At 34.7% G+C, this 18,772-nt stretch overlaps 1 protein-coding gene across 1 annotated transcript; it reads left to right on the top strand.

The window, feature by feature from the left end:
* The first annotated feature begins 11,472 nt into the window (after positions 1-11,472).
* On the top strand, positions 11,473-11,964 carry LOC124897777. The gene has a single exon (XM_047411153.1). The coding sequence runs from the start codon at positions 11,473-11,475 to the stop codon at positions 11,962-11,964; it is 492 nt and encodes a 163-aa protein (XP_047267109.1).
* The last annotated feature ends 6,808 nt before the right edge of the window (positions 11,965-18,772 follow it).

Raw genomic sequence — 18,772 nt, 5'->3', positions numbered from 1 at the left:
TTTTGTGTAGTGAAATGTTTAATGGTGGGGTATTTTGTTAGTTTTTTGGGGTTTTTCAATTGAGCATTGAGTTATTTCTGTTGGTAGACTTGTTATTTATGAACTGAAAATGGCAGATTTGTTCTATAGGTGTAGATTCTATTGAAAATGGCTAAAAAAGACCCATTGCTAAACACTAAGCTGGTACCGCATCTGATTTTACTGGTAGTAGTAGTAAAAGAAAAGCTGAGGCAGTTGAAAATGTCTAAAAAAAAAAAAAGAAAATTGAAGAGGCAGTGTCCAAATCAGATTTGGAGTTAAAGGAGATAAACGAATACGTCAATTCTAGTGAAAATATTGCTAAGCATAGTGCTAGTGGTGACAATGAAAAGAGCGAGGGAAGTGGAAGAAATAGTGTTGATGGGGATAATGATCTCTTATCTATGCCATCTTGTTCAAGATTCATTTCTGTGGAGCGGTATGACCTTCGAACGATAATGGACGAGGTTGGATCTTTCGAGGCAAAGATATTGGTTAGATCAAGAATAGTTGCTTATCGCGAATATAAGCAAGTTCTTGTCGACCAGGAGTTAAAACAAAAGATTCAAGCGGTCCTATTTCGGACACTTGGGAAACCTGCTGAAATATCTCAAATTCAATGGGCAGTTAGTCTATTATTTGTTGTTGCGACACGTTAAGAACAATAAGATACATCATGAGATGTGGTTCTGCGCGTTAACAAAAATCCTACTTGTTTTAACTTGAAAGAGTTTTGTTTGATCACGGGGCTAAACTACTCATCATACCCCAATGAATTAAAAAATGAAGAAGGTGTTAGCCAAGGGGGAGCATATTTTCTTTAAGGTGATGAAAAATAAAAACATTATGGTGGCTAACTTATTACACTTGATCAGCGGGAATAATCTGAATGAGGAGAAGAAGTTTAAGTGATGTTTACTATGGTTCTTGCACACCATGTTACTTACAAAAGATTCGACGAAGGTTGTCGACACAAAACTGATTCAAATGGTCGATTCTTTGAGTTTCTTTGAGAGTTATCCATGGGGGGAAGAGACATTTCAACTAACCATGGACTATTTGAAGAAGAAAAGTGACTTGAAGAAGGAGAGGGAAGAATTTGATGAGAAGTAGAAGGCATCCTATGATCTATTCAGATTTTCTTGGACATTCATGATATCTATCATCAACCCTTTAGTGAGATTATCATAGATTCGTGTTTTATTTATACTATGTCATAGACTCTAAGTTATTTTTTTACTACTATACGACTTACAGATTTGGATCTATGAGGCCTTTTCTCATCTTGGAAAATTTGCTGGAAGATCAAAGGATGAGCCCTTTCCCATTCCCCACATCCTTAGATGGCACACTACAAAAAGCGACAAGATAATCTAAGGCAACCCATTCAAGTATAAAGGAAAAGTTATCGAGGTTTGAACTTATTTTTTATTATACAATAATACTACTGTTGTATTGAATGTTATGTAATTGTTAATTGGTGTTTTGTAGAATGTGCACCCGTACATCATCCCTACTGTTCATGAGACAAAGATGAATTACATGATTACATTTAATCCATATACGGATGAGGTGAAAAATAACATCCTCGATGGCTTGAAGAAAGATTTATAAGGGTGACTGTCCTTACTTCAAAAGAGGACAGTGATGATGCTGGGGATTTAGGTGGTAACCTCATTGGAGTACGTGTTGGTGATGATGCTTCTCCGAGCACCTCCAAAGACTAGCAGGCACCTCTGTCAATAGGGATATTCATAAGCATGTTGCTATGATCGAGAAAGTGGAATTGGATATTGGTGATTATATCAAAAGAGAAAAGACTGAAGAAAAAAGAAAATGATGAGTGACAACATGAGCGAGGTAACTTTATTTAATAATTAATGTAGTTAAAGAATTTTAAGCTTTAAATATTAGTAACACTTTGTAATATGATGACACAGTGCATGTGGACCTTCGAGAATCGGAAAGGAATGAAGAAGGAGAAAAAATGAGCAAAATAGATGAGTTGGCCACTGTTGTGGCAGAAGAGGAAAAAGAAGAAGAAAAGAAGGGTGAAGAAAAAGAAATGGAAGAAGATAGGAGCCAAGAAGAAACTGGAAAAGAAAAAGTTGTAGAGAAAGAAGAAGAAGTTGAAAAAGAAGTAGCAGCAGTTGGAGAAGAAGGCAAGGAAAAAAAGAAGCTGAAAAAAAACAGCAACAGTTGAAGAAGAAGGCACGAAAAAAAAAGTTGATAAAATAGCAGTAACTGATGAAGAAGAAGAAGAAGAAAAAGAAGAAGCTGACAAAGAAGAAGCTGAGAAAGCTGCAACAGATGAAGAAAAAGAAGAAGCTGAGGAAGAAAAGAAAGGTGAAAAAGAAGCAGCTGCAGTGGGTGAAGAAAAACAGGAAGCTGAGGAAGAAAAGGAAGGTAAGAAAAAGCAACTGTTCAGGTGAAGGAAAAAAAAGCTGAGAAAGAAGCGGTTGCTGCTGCAAATACTGAAAAAGAAGGAGATGAAGATGAAGATGGAATGGAAAAAATAACAGACAAAGAAGAAGGATAAGACAAAAAAGATGGACAGAAAGAAGAGAAAAAAAGCAGACAAAAATGTTGTCATGGATATCATTGATGAAATCAACAATAACTTTTCTGATGATGAGAAAAATAGGGAAAAAACACTTGAATGATAATATTGTTAATGTGTTGAATGATTAGTTCTTAGGATATGGACAACTATTTGTTTATTTGACAAATATGGAAGTTCAATGATTTGTTGGTAGGATATTAGAAACATTCTTTTATTTTATGGAAGTTGTTATGATTCTGCACTGAATCTTCTTTTATCAAACTATTTTGTTGCATGGAATTTGAATATGATTTATGTTGTCATAATTGGAATAGTGTATGATTAACATCATAAAATGCATATTTAATCTTTCGTATACTGCTTGCATAGTCTATCATTACCATGCTACTCAATTTTAAGTTGTTGTGTTGTTTGATCGACTATGATTCTATGAAAAACGGTATTAATATGATAGAAAATAGAAGTATTTTTATTTATTTTTATTTATTCAATATCACTACATCCATGTTACACTTTCCAAAAAACGAATACTATCATTATAGCACATAACATCATTTTTAGTCCATTCTCCCTTTCTTCGGCCAAAACCAATTTATGTTTTAGTTGATCTCTCTCTATTTGGGTGTCATGTAGCAATACTTTAAAGTGATCCCTCTGATCTTCGGCTTTTTTGAACAAAGTCATGAAAAAATCTCTATTTTCTTTGCATTACTGGAGCCTTTGTAGTAGATTAAATTTTGTCAAGCCATAAAAATTTGATGTCTCGGGTCCCGGACTCAATGTTGATGGATTACTTGGAGGTGATAGCTCATCAAGCCATTTAAAAAACGAGCATGCGCCATTATCTTAGGAAAAAAATAATAATTACATAACGATTTACTTAACTTTATAAAAAAGACATACACGACTCACCTTCGCAATTGTACAATTATAGAATTTGCGTCCTGGATTTGAGTCCATGCGTGACGTCCTCAAAATAACCCCATTTCCACAATGACAAATTAAAGTCTTTTTAGAATTGGATGATTGAGATCTTGTACATTGTAGAATTTTTAAATAAAAACAAAGTGGATGAAATTAAATAATGAGGGATGGAGGACATTACATATGAAGTAAAAAGAAGTGTTAACACTGATGGAGTACAAAATTAGCCATTTGTTACCATTGGAACAGTAATTGTATTTTCTGAATTGTTGGTGACACTTAATAGACTATCGTAGATCATGATCTATGTCAGTCATCTACGAGATACTAATGTCTATCGTAGACACTCGTAATCGATGGACCCTCAATAACATATTTAAAAAAATAATAATTCAGTAAAAAATATACTTGTGCTTTGCGGGTCCATCGATTCATTTGGACTACCGTAGACTTATACCATTAGGAGTGCATCGATTGATCTCCTGATTATTCGTAGAACACGGAGATCTATGTACACAACTATAGATCATCACTTGGATGTTGTTAATAAATAAATTAATTAATTAAAAATAAATATAGTGTGAGTTTCTACACATGAAATAGTGTAAACAAGTCACATAATCATATTAAAGCTTATACAAATTAGGAGTGGTGAATTAAGGAGTGTGTGGATGGGTAGTGGTTGAACAAATAATATGCTAAGAGTAATGTTTGTCAAAGCACAAGTACATATTGAGGATGATGATTGTTTAACCACTATCCATTCCATATATTATTTTTATTTAGGGGTGGCGATTGAAGGAGTATGTGGAATGTGTAGTCATCAAATACAATCATCATCCTCAAAACATACTTGTGCTTTGACAAACATTACTCTTAGGATAGTGTTTGTTCAACTACTGCTCATCCACACACTCCTTAATTCACCACCCCTAATTTGTATAAGCTCTAATATGATTATGTAACTTGTTTAAACTCCTTCATATATGTAGAAACCCACACTACATTTATTTTTAATTTATTTATTCCTTTTTGAACAACATGCAAGTGATGGTCTATAGCAGTGTACATAGATCACCGTGGTCTACATAAAATCAAAAGATCAATTGATGCACTCCTAACGGTATAAGTCTACGGTAGACCAAATAAATCGATAGACCCTCAAAGCACAAGTATAGTTTTTACATGAATTTGACATGGGTCAACGTCGACGGCAGTCTATTAAGTGTTACCAACAGTTCAAGATTATCTATTTAAATCATTTTTAATTTAATTATTTTCTTCCACCAGCCCCAAAATATGTTATTATCTATTTTAATTATTTTTAATTTAATTATTTTCTTTCACCAGTCCCAAAACATGTGATTATCTATTTAATTTTTTTTTAATTTAATTATCTTTTTCCACCAGCCCCAAAACATGTTATTATCTGTTTAAATCATTTTTAATTCAATTATTTTGTTCCATCAGCCCCAAAACATGTTATTATTTACTTAAATTATTTTTAATTTAATTAATTGGGAACAGAGAAAATGATTCAATGCATCGATTAGAGAGATATGGAGGTAAAAATGCCCAAACAACGTGTTTAATGAGTAATCATATAACAAATACATAATATTTAATAGATCGTGTAAAAGATATACCATAGAATTATGTTTTCTACCGTAGATAAAGCTTTAAGTCGATTACAACTGAACGTTAAATTCTACGAAAATGCACACTTATCCCCCAAAACAGTAGCTTTACAACTGAAGAAAAAAGCCTATCTAAGATTTGTTGGCCATGCTACACGTGGTTCTTTTGTTCCCGGATTTCTTTCATATTGAACACCTATTCCTTTTTTTGGACTTGAATGTCTCACCAACGCCCTTAATGCGTTTGAATTTCTTCCTTTCGAGTTTAGGATCGTAGGAGAGTGGAGAAATATTAGTGTCTTACAATTCCTATGGAACAGTCAATTCGACCTCTGGAAGGACAATATTAATAGCTTCTGAGTATGCAAGGAGCTAATTTTTAACTTTATAAATTGGCGAAGAGTACTCGTAGATGGGATTACCATAACCTTCACTATCACCATACATTGCTTGTAAAGCGGCTATCGCATGTTCGCACAATATTTTTACCATGTCAAATTTTCGACAAGAACAACTCCTCTCTAAGAGCTTGACCTTGGCAATAACACCATTCCCGAACATCGTTAATTGGTCGACACCCCCATTTGCATTAGTCACATAGAAGGAATTGCTCGCACTCTTATTATCCCTTAGTATCTTTTCCGCATAAGGGACGAATTTGTTGTTTGTACCGTCGACAAAGGCATGTTGTTCCCTAAACTTTTCACCAAATTTTCTAGCAATTGAATTAAGGGAAAAGGTACAAATATAACCTCAAACTTTGATAAATGGTACAAATATACCCTCCCTCATACTTTGGGTATAACTATACCCTTACCGTTAATAAAAAGGTACAAATATACCCTTATCACTAACGGCGGGACATGTGTCACGATCGTGTTCATTCATTAGTGATAAGGGTATATTTGTACCATTTATCAAAGTTTGAGGGTATATTTTTACCTTTTACATTTTTATAATTTACTTTCTCCGTTCCATATTCGGATCATTTTATTAAAAATAATTATTTTATAGTAATTGTCCATTATACTAAATCAAAAAAGCATTGATTAAATTATAAGTCATTTACGTATTAAAAAATTAATAATATTTAATAAAAAATTAATTATATATTTTTATTTTTAATAAATAAATATATATGTAAATATAAATATATATATATATATATATATATATAATTTTACAAAGATTAATTAATTCGATAAATTAATAATAGTAATAACTAACTATTCTTTGATGACAATATTTTCACTTCAAACATGAGTTTGTTTTTGTAAAATGGGACAAATAGAGTACTCTTGTAAGGGCATGAAAAAAATAAACATGATAAATTAATGGATTAAATTGAGTAATCTTTGTGTGGTTTAATTATATTAATGAATTGAATTGAGTAATCTTTGTGTGGTTTAATCTATAAGGATATTAAATAATAATTCAACCACACAAAGATTACTCAATTCGATCCATCAATTTATCATGGAGCAAGTAGCTGATGAAGTAGGCAGGAGTAGCAGGCTTGCTGACGGAGAGTTGCTTGCTTCCGTGGCCTTTTCCTCTTAAAAATTTCTTGAAAACTTTATAAACAAATATGAAGACTTTCAGAGGAACACGATCGTGGCACATGTCCCGTTGTTAGTGATAAGGGTATATTTGTACCTTTTCATTAACAGTAAGGGTATATTTATATTCAAAGTATGATGGAGGGTATATTTGTATCATTTATTAAAGTTCGAGGGTATATTAGTACCTTTGCCCTTGAATTAAATATGTACAACACAGGGTACAACCATTCATCCATCAATACCGAGTAAAGTGATTTAGCGATATTTGTGGTCATCACATTGTACCTATTTCTCGGGAAGTATACTCTACTCCATTTCTCAAAACCAAGCACATTTTCAAGTAAATGTACTTCCTCAAGGAAATTATTCTTCAATTCCGTAAAATGCTCGCTAAAATCATCAATAAAATAAGCCTTTGCCGCATAATAGAATAGATAAACATGTTCTCCACAGTGTTGATTTACATGACGATTTTCAGAAAGGTGCCTCATACAAAGTCTAGATATGCACGACTGTAAACATGGGAGAAGGCATTGGCAATGATAATGTTCCAATCGGAGATGACACATAGATCTGGTTCATCTTCTACTATAGACTTGAACTTTCCGAAGAAGAAGGTCTAAGAAGCATCGTTATCTTTATCCATGACACAAAAGAAAATTTTAAAGATATGATTTTTGGTGTCCTGTGCAACAGCACTCAACAACACACCCCCATACTTTCCATACAAATGTGTGCCATCACGACAATTACCTTTCTCATGTAGGTATATCCTCGTATGCAAGCTCCGAATGCTAAAAAGTATTAAATTAACGATCCATCCATCCGGCTTACCATGATAGAGTAAGAAAACCCAGGATTCAATAACTCCACCATGTGGGAAAAAGCCGACAAACAAACACATCCGTGCTTCGGTGTCCCACGAATGATGTTCTTTGCAATTACACTTTCTTTCCAACACATCCAATAGCATATGTTGTAATCCATCTCCTTAAACACAATCCTTTGAATTTATCTTATGGTTGGACCCTTACCATCTTAAAAATTATTTATGCATAATGAAACAATCAATTTGGATGAGATTCTATTATGCCTGCGGGTGGCGTGTTCAACACCGCACATTTGCAACCCAAAATACTTGTATATCTAAAATCTGTCTGAGGTTTCGTACTTCCTTGCGCACCACAACTAAGCACAACCACGAGATAGGTATTTTGCCATCAAGAATTTGGTGCATCTCTTCTCTTTACAATAATTAAAAGATTGCCTCACGACTGTTCCGCCTAGTAGCATTTTGAGCTCTTTCTTGTCGGTGAATGTTTGATTACAATAGAAATTGGATTTGTTGATAAAGGAATGTCCTAGTTATGATCTTGTTCCACAGTATTCTTCTGCATCTTTTGAGTCTGATGAAACCTCTTCCATATGCATAGAATTATCTTTCATATTAATTAGATGATCGCCATCGTTCTTGTAATCATTCAAATTGTTGTCGACTGTCGGGCGCCGAGGTAGGGGTGGTGATGAATTCAGCGGTCCTTCAAAGGACCTCTCAACTATATTTATCCTTAAAATAGGCCTAAATCCATCTTCATCAACATTCATCATGTGCATCAACACACACACATCATTATTTATGATAATAGGATTCACCTTTCCCTTGAATGCATTAGATAACTAATCACCACGTTGCTCGACGCACAATCTAGATACCTACTCTGCATTACGCTTGCAACTAATTCATCATATAAACCATTGTGGTGAACAACAATGGGCAGTATCACCTTGGTAAAAGATCTTCATTTCCAACATTTGGGAGTCTCCACCCTATTTTCCCATAAAATCACCAAAAACTAGAATAAATTCTGTAATAGACATCCTAGAATTATGCTTTGATCGACGATTGATTTATGGTTTATGTCAGGATATATGCACGGTCGATGAATGATGATGAGTGGTCGATGACTGGGCAGATATCCGAACAAAAACCTTGAAATTACAAATATTGCTTCTAATCAATGATCGTTGGGTTTATGGAATAGAGAAATGAACTTGGGGTCGCCTGAGCTATTGTAATGTTCTTTCTAAAGTGGTTTTGAGTAATGTGAGTGATTTAAAGATTTTTAACAATGGTGGAAAGTGTGTTTGAGAAGATAACAAACAAATGGGGTAACAATGGATGCAATGGACAAGTTTATGATGTTTGTGGACTAATTTAGAGCTAATCGTCGAAAAATAACACAAAAAAGTGGCCTAAATCAGAGCTTTTTGGAGGGAAAGAACCTTCTATTTTAAGCTTTTGAATTTTTTTAAATTATTTTTGAAAACCTAGATATTTTGTTATTATATAATGGTGGATGATGGAGTGGGTTGAAGTGTATTATTAGAAACTTGTGGGTGGATTTATTAAGTTGGAAATATTAGGTTAAAGTGTATTATTACAAACTTGTGGGTGAATTTATTGAGTTGGAAAAGTTATTGATGATGTGGATTAAAGTGGGTATGTGACAAATTTTTAAAAACTTGTGTCTAAATGGAAAAATAGTTTTGAAAAGTGCCTTTTTGGCATAAAAGCCTAATGACTTGGGATAGTTTGCAAAATAGACACTTTCAAAACTTATTTAGACATTTAGACACGTCTTGAAAAATTAGGTGTCTAGACACTAATATGACATCATCACTTCTTAATACAAACCTAGCACACAAGTTTTAAATTTTACACTTTAGTCCCCCACCTCATCCATTTAATATTTAATATTTTCCACTATTTTTTCATATTTACCTATTTAAATTAAAAAAATTATCCAAGAAGCCACCAATAGAAGCTCCCTTTTCAACAATAATTTCCAATTTCGGCTACTTTTCTGACTAAAAGTTTCTCATCACAACTGAAAATCTCCATTCTTGATCATTGCCTCCATTATTGTTCTATCCTTTTTGAAAAACAAATGTAAAATTTTTTTTCACCATTTTTACTAGCTTGAAAAGCTTTTCAAATCTACTTAATTTCTCGTCATTAGATATATTTCAGTAGTTTAGAAGTCCTACACATACATCTGTTCATCCCAGAGCTATGAGGGCATTGATTATATCCAAAACCAGTCCATCCACGTCTTTGTACGGATGCTTTCATACCATTGATCGACCAGTAATCGACCAACTATAGACCGATACCTTAATCTATTATTGATTAGTATGGTCTATTATGGAAGTAGATGAGACAATTGTTGTGGGTGGTAATTATAAGGATGTGTGGGAGGAGGGTCCCAACTATTACAAACGGAAATCATCTAGCAAGGAGACAGAGTCTATCCCTCTGCGTCGCAATGGTTCATACGAGACATAGTTCAAAGCGTAATTAGATTTCTAGCCAAAGAACGTTGTAATTAGCTATGTAATAAATGGGCAGGGTAAAATACATCTCACGTTCATAAATAGTGATCGGCATGTGTCGTTATATATGTTGGATGTCACTACCGATGACTCTAGGCCATCATTGAGGATTAAAGTCATCCCGGGGTCTCCGACAATCCCACCACCACAGGCGACAATCGACAAACATGATTCATTTGAAGATGGGAGTTTGTATGCTCATCCAATAGATTCGGAAGATCATTCAATAGAATTGTAAGATCTAATTTTCTCTGAAGAAGCGGGAGGAGAGTGCGGATTGGGAGAACAAACTAACCATACCTTCTCCAACAGAACTACTTTTCAGCTATATCAAACATTTAGCAGCAAAAAGGAGATGAAATTATTGTTGGATGTAGCAGTAGTGAGAAATTCTTTTGATTATTCTACATTGAGAAGCTGCGGCAAATTTCTCAAGGTGAAATGCATTTGTCTTAGTTGTGCGTAGATGTTGCGGGAGAAGAAATATGAATGCATAGATAGATTTGTCATCTATAAATACATCAATGATCACAGTTGCGGTGTCAAATACGCCACGCACAACCATAGGAACATCACCTCTAAATTTGCTGCATCACTCCGTGTGAACATGTATCATAAAGGAAAGGGTCCGGACACTAGTGAGATTCGGAGGATCATTTTCAAGAACTTGAGAAATAGACCAACCTATTGGAAATATTGGTTGGGGGTTGTGATTGCCAAGGAAATAGTTTGAGGGACCATGGAGCATGGGTATTCTTGCCTGCCGGCTTTTTCATACATGATCGATGCTCTTAATGTTGACACTACTTATTCCAACATGGTTAACAAGGTCGATTGTAGGTTTATGTACTACATTTTAGCGTTGGGACCTTGCATTAGGGCATTCACCCACATGAGAAAGGTTATTGTGGTCTGCGACACTCATTTACACGGTAAGTATGAGGGATGCTGCTAAGCACAGTTGCACAGAATACCGAGAACCATATTTATCCCATTGCGTTTTGCATCATTGACAAGGAGAACGATGAATCTTAGCTATTCTTCTTTGAGAAGCTGAAGTCTATTGTGGTCAATGGTCTAGATTTGTGCTTTATCTTCGATAGGCACACGAGCATCGCCAACGGAATTGCAAGATCTTACAACCATGCTCATCACGGGTACTACATAAGGCACCTAGGTGAAAATCTTTGGGTAAATCACCACTGCGGAGAACTTCTTTATTTATTCTACAATGTGCAAAGGCAAATTCTCTTGAGTTTAGCAATAATTTTGAGGAATTCAAGAAATATTGTCTTGAGACAGCCTTTTTCCTCGAGCATGAACTTGGTTTTGATAAATGAAGTAGGGCATATTTCCCCAGAAATAGGTTTGCGTGATGACCACAACAATTGCCGAGGCAATGAACTCTATGTTGATTGCCAAAAGGGAGTACCCCATGGCATCCATATTCAATTTGATTGCTAAGAGATTTGGTGAAATATTTAGGGAGAGGCGTGCCTATGTCGTCAAATCTAAGGATAAAAAATTTGTGCTCACCGCCGAAAAGATCTTAAGGGACAATATAAGCGAAGGAAACTCCTTCTATGTGGAGAATATAAGCGGGGACGAAAGACAATTCACAGTGTTCAGCAGTGGCTGTACGACCAAAGTTGACCTACTGGAAAGGTCGTGTTCTTGCAGGAAGTTTGAGCTGGTCAAAATACCATGTGCTCATGCGATGATTTCTTTGAGATTGAAGCACAATGATGATTATGGTTTGAGAGTCTATGATTACTCTTCGCCCTTGTATAAAATGGAAGAGCACCTTCTTGCGTATTTGAAATCTATTAATGTTGTTCCTTTGGAGTCCAAATGGCGCATGCCATAAGAATTACTACACGAGAACATTATTTCGCCTCTTGTGGTCACCAATCTAGGAAGGAAGAAAATAAAATATGTTAAGAGCGTGGGAGAGACTTTCAAGTCGAAGAGGAGGAACAAGTGTTCGTTGTGAAAGAGACCCGGGCACAAGAGAACTACTTGTAACAACAACAAATCATAGTTACACTTGTATGAATTTGTGTTTTTATAAGTCATGGCACTGTACGCATTTTGAAAACACTTCAGTGTTCTGATTAATCCAGTCTTATCGATTTTACTTTGTGTCTATTATCGACCTTTTAAGGTATTACATATATTGTGTGTTAGGTCTATTGCTAGTATTCTTTGTCTACCACATAGTTTATTATTGATCCCATATAAAGTCTATTAAAAACCCTAAATATTCAAAGGGATAGATGAACAATTAAGCATTTGTTATACATCAAAAAAGTTGTTGCACGTCCACTCACACCTTGGATCGATTGGATATACGCTACCTCTTCGAAATTCACCGATCCATGCATCTACCTACCATTGGGTGGGAAGACCAAAGGGTTCTATTTTGGTCTATGTAAACACCCATCTACTATACCCAAAATTCATCTTCATCAACACATAAAATAGATTAAATCATCAAGATGCCAGGCATTCTATTGAGACCAAGAAGGAGGGTCCAGCATAACCACGACCTTCTCTTCCCCCGTAACGACCTAAACCTTCTCTTCTATGGTCTAGGATAGGACAGGGAGGACTTCCAACGTGAACTTTGGAGTATCGCTCCTTTTTTATGGGCGATTATGGAGTGGATCAACATAGAGCCCGAGGAGATGATCATCCTCCACCATCCCCTTATTTTAGGTTTTAATTTATATTGTTTTGTTATTTTAAGTTCATTGCAATGAGAAGCTTTCATGGTTAAGAATATGTTAGATGAAAGCTTTTTTATTTTGCTGTTTTTGCTGTACATATGGTTCTACACCATTGCAATAAATTATAAATGAAGTATCTTTATTTCCTATATTGGTCTCATCTTTAATTTTACAATTTTGTTCTTGTTTGAATTTTTGCAATTTCTCCTGTTAGAAGATAAATCAAATGGTTGTGAGATGTGAAAATTAATTCATATATGATAATGGAAAATGAATCTGGTCTATCCGGGGTTATTTTGTTATAAATATGGTATTAAACTATTGCAATGAACTTTTGAATGAAGTATTTTCATGTTTCCTGCATTTGTCTCCACTTTCATTTTACAATTTTCTTTTTGAATTTTCGCAATTTACCCTATTAGAAGATGAACGAAATAGTTGTCAGATGTCAAAATTAATTCATATATGCTAATGGAAAATGAATCTGGTCTATCCGCGACTACGTTGATTTATACAAAATTAAATGCAAAGACGATGTAGTTTGTTATTTAAGAGCTCAATATCTATGTGCGAACATCTACGTAATCGATGCATTCCACTATGAGGTCCATCGATTATTTCCAGTGTATATCATAAACTGTAAGCCTTGTCAATAATATACCATATTGGTTTATTGCCCTTAGTAGTAGATTTGAAAAAAAGAGAATAATTAGTTAATAAAAAAATAAATAATTAAATTTTATGCAATTAAAGGATCTTAAACATGTCATATGATCGTATGAGAGTCCATATAAATTGTAGAAGGTGATCAAGGATGAGTGAGGATGGACTGTGGATGAACAAATGAATTCCTCACAACATACTTGTTCTTTGGTAAACATTGCCCTAAGGATGTTGGTTGTTCAACCACAATTCATCACCTCATACATCTTTGATCAACACTTTTAATTTATGTGGACTCTCATACGATCACATGTCTTGTTTAGGCTCATTCGATTGCATAAAATTCAATTACTTAATATTTAATTAATTAAATAATCTTTTTCAAAATATGTGCTAGTCATGGTCTATAAATATGTGTCCTAGTCTAGTTCATTTATTAATGAAGTTGTACACCATGTATGCTAGACTATGCTTAGTTATGTACTCGACATGATATAGTCTATCATAGACTGTAAACTATTTCCACAATTAAATAACTAAACTATGATATTTAATCGTGGACCACGACTAGCACATATTTTGAGAAAGATTAATTAATTAATAGAATAATAAATAATTGGATATTATGCAATTAAATGAGACTAAACAAGTCATGTGATCGTATGAGAATCCACATAAATTGAAAGTGGTGATCAAAGATGTGAGGTGATGAGTTGTGGTTGAACAAATGAATTCTCCACAACATACTTGTGCTTTGGGTAAACATTGCCCCAAACATGTTTGTTGTTCAACCACTACCCAACCTCACACATCTTTGATCACCTTATCCAATTTACGTGGACTCTCTTACGATCACATAACTTGTTCAAACTCCTTTAATTGCATAAAATCTAATTATTTATTATTTTGTTGATTAAATAATCCTTCTCATAATATGTACTAGTTATGGTCGATGAATATGTCGCATCGTCTAGTGTGGTTATTAAGGAATTAACTCTTAGCTTATGCCAGACGGTCTATCTATGTAGTGCATCATCTACCAAAAGCATAAGAAGGCATCAATTATAATTAAGGTCAATGAAACAAGTCCAGTAGTAACAAAAATCTAAATGTTAGATTTTTTACAATGGTAATAAAGTACACGTCAAATCACATCCAACGGTAATATCTCTCTTTTCTATTCTATAAAAGAAAGGCTATTTTTGTGTTAACACTGATTTTTTTGGCTTTAATTTTGTTAAAAACTACAATGTTTCAAGCATCCCAAAAATAAAATGAAAAAGTGTCCTACATATGTCATTGTGGCAATTCAGATGTTTTTAGGAAGTCACGCACCAATTGAAATTCAGGTAAAACATTCTTTAACTATGCGATTGGAAAGGATAATGATGGATGCTCTTTTTTTAAGTGGATTGACAGAGACTCACCAATGAGCAGCCCATCAACATAAAATTTTTGAGGCGCTTCCAAGTTCCATATACTCCAAAGGTTTTGGAAATCTGAAGAAAATAGAGATCTACTCATGACATTGCTAAAAGAAGCCAAAGAGAAAAGGAATTACTTGAAAGGATCACTAAAAGGAGTCGAACTAGTGAGGGATAAAGTAAAGTAAATGTTGATTTTGGCCAAGGAAAAAGAGAAAGGCCTAAAAAATTAATTGTATGGTTTGTTTTAATTGTTGGCTTTCTGGAAAGGTGTAATAGGGATATAGGAAACTGAATAAATAGATGTATGGTTTCTTAAATCAATCGTGGGTGTAATCTATAATTAATAGAAAATTATGTCTATGTCTTTTATGATCGACCTATATAAACCATGATAGTTACTGTAAATATACGATTTACTCAATCGATAGTATGTTAAGTCTATAAATTATAGAGAACAACTTCTACTATTTTCAATCAACCACTATAAATTAGGATAATAGCTGAACTGGTAACGCAATGCAGTCAACTATTTAATCTAACGAGATAATGAAATAACTGGAGATTATTTCATTAGTAAATGTCATCGTTGACATGCCAAATATATGTAATTCTATTATCCATAAAAAATAAATCACTAAAACCACCAAATCATTAAGAAAATTGTTTATTCCAAATCCACCAAACTACTTGTTTTCTTGATTGAGTTCCACAACAATGCCCATCACATCCACTTCTTTTTCTTCATTTTTTTAATCCTTTTCTTCAACTTGTTTCTTCTCATTATCCTTCTCTTCTTATTCTGATGATTTCTTCTCTTCTTTAATGTTTTTAACCTCCTGTTCAACCACTAATTCTTCATCAACTGACTTCTCATTTTTATCTTCTTCTTCTGATTTCTTTTCACCATCTTATTTTATTTTCTCTTTATTTTCTTATTCTTCTTCTTCTTCTTTAGCTATAATCTCCTTATCGTTTTTATCTTCTTTCGCATCTTATTCATATGCTATATTTTCCTCTTCCATTTCTTCTTCTTTCTTCTTTTCTTTAACTTTCTCATCTACTGCAGTAATGTCCATCACTATGAGTATAAGTTCTTCGAGGTTTACTTTATGCCAGCTACGAGGGGGACTGTCGAGGTGCACTGCATTATTTTGAAAATATTACAAAAAATATGCTAGAAAATTAAATTAGAAGAGAAAAAAATAAATTAATTTACCTTTATCTTGTTGATTCTTCTTATTCTTCTTGATTCTCCTCAACCTCTAATCTCTAACAAAAGAAGAAATATGTAGTATACTTTTCTCTAACAAAGCAACATGCTCGCATAGGTCATCATCATTAGAAGCGTCTGGTGTAGTTTTGAGTCCACTTGAACCAGCATGATCACAAGTACGTGCCGAACTTAGAACATAATGGTGGCCACCCATATCTTCGTCTTCATCTGTGGCCTCCGCTGATGAAGTGAGAACAATCACGCCTTTTAGCTGCACCTTCAACGTATCAATGGATGTATCCTTAACTTCATCCGTGTATGGCTTAAATATTTTCATATATCTCTGCTCCATATCACGGACAGTAGGGGTAAGGTATGGGTGCACAATCTATAAAAAATAAAAATAAATTACACGACATTCACTAATATAATAATAGTATTATCATATCATAATAAGTATAATTTTACCTTTGTATTGTTTCCTTTGTACTTAAATGGGCCACCTTCCATTATGTTTTCGCACTTCAACGTGTGCCATCTAAGAAGATGGGGAATAGGCAGAGGAGAATCCAATGACTTGGCGGCGTACCTTCCCAGATGAGGAAAGGCCTCATATATCCAAACCTACAATCAATAGAAGCATAAGTAAATCTACAGTGTCTGTGTATTATTGTATAAATATGTAGGAGTTTATAATAAAATAATAAGATGGTAGATTATAAGTACCAAAAACGCCCATGAAAGCCAAATAATGCGCAGGATGCATTATTTCTCTTGACAAAAGCTTATTTCTGCTTGGTCAAATCAATTTTCTTTTTCTGATAGCTCAAGGTCAGCCCAAAGGACTCTTTTCCCTATGGATACCTCCCAAAGAATTCTAAATCAGCTGCTATCTTGATGTGGTCCGAATCCACCTTCTTTGATGGGTCTTTTACCAACATCATCGCGTGCACGAACCAAACCAAAGCACACTTCAACTTTTGTTGATTGTTCAGCCTATTACCTTTCTTCAGGCTAATCAACTTTACAGCAGTAATGCTCTTGTTCTTCATCACCTTAAAATACAATTCACAATCTTTGAGGGTCTGAAGGATGATTCAGAGGTGATTGGCATGCTCTTCCTCACTCTTGGAGTAGACCAAAATATAGTCAATAGAGACTATGATGAACAAATCAAGAAACCAATGAAATACTCTATTCATTAGATCCATGAAAGTTGCAGGGGCATTAGTCAATCCAAAGGACATTACTAGGAATTCATAATGGCCATATCGAATTTGGAAAATTGTCTTGGGAATATCATCCTCCTTAACCTTCAACTGATGATACCCTGAACGAAGGTTTATTTTCTAGAAACATTTGGAACCGTGAAGTTGGTCAAAAAATCATCAATTGTAGGAAAAGGATATTTATTCTTAATAGTGACCTTATTGAGCTGACGGTAGTCTATACACATACGGAGTGAACTGACCTTCTTACGCATGAAGAGCACCGAAACACCCCAGGGAGAGACACTTGGATGGATAAAGCCTTTATTAAGAAGGTTTTCTAACTGTTCCTTTAATTCTTTTAGTTTTGAAGGAGCCATTCTATATGGAAGAATTAAAATAGTATGAGTGTCCGACAATAGACCAATACCAAAATTTATCTATCTGTCAGGTGATATCCCCGTGAGATCACTGGGGAAAACTTCTGGGAATTTATTTACACAGGGATAGATTGGATGAAAGGACTTTCAGTAGTGGAATCTTTGAACTGAATGATATGATACAGACAACCCTTTGATATAAGCTTCCAAGCTCTATGATAAGATATGAACTTCCCCCTAGGTGCTAAAGAATACCCCTTCTACTCAATCACTGGTTCATTTGGAAAGGAAAAAGTAACCTTTTGGGTTCTACAATCTAATGTGGCATAGCACGAATGAAGCCAATCCATTCCTAAAATGGCATCAAAGTCAATCATATCAAGCACTATAAGGTCTGCCACAACATCACAATTGCAAATGGATACAACACAATTTCTATACACCCTCCTAGCCACAATGGAGTCACCAAAAAGGGTGGAAATAGAGAAAGGTTCCAAAATGATTTCATGCTCAAAACTAAAACTAATGGCCACATATGGGGTCATATGAGACAAGGTAGACCCTGGGTCAAGCAACACATATACATCACGGGAGAAGATTTGTAACATACCCGTCGCCACGTCTGTCAAAGCCACTGTATCCTGGCAGTTGGACAAAGCATACATCCGATTGCGACCGGCCCCAATAACTGAAGTGGTACACTTAGGAGGCAGTGGCGTTGAGAAATTTCCTTGAGACTTAGAAACACCAAAATTTCCTCTTGCGGAGGATTATCTCTTTGAAAATAGCCCAACTGACCACAAGTATAACACACCAACCTTTCCAATTGACACCTACCTGGGTGATATTTATTGAAAGTTCCACATCATGGAAATATCCGATATGGCTGAGCTACACTACCTTGAGATTGAGTACCCTGCATTCCCGATCTATTATTAGGCTAAGAATTCTGGAATAACCGATCGACTAGAGGTTTGGGCACTAGGGCGCTAGTTGAAGACTGAGCAATAGTCCAAAACTTTTTCTTTGAACACTTATGTAATACCCTATACTTT

Source organism: Capsicum annuum, chromosome 1 (assembly GCF_002878395.1).
Source record: "Capsicum annuum cultivar UCD-10X-F1 chromosome 1, UCD10Xv1.1, whole genome shotgun sequence".
Taxonomy (NCBI): Eukaryota; Viridiplantae; Streptophyta; class Magnoliopsida; order Solanales; family Solanaceae; genus Capsicum; species Capsicum annuum.
This window is presented reverse-complemented; position numbering and strand designations above follow the sequence as displayed.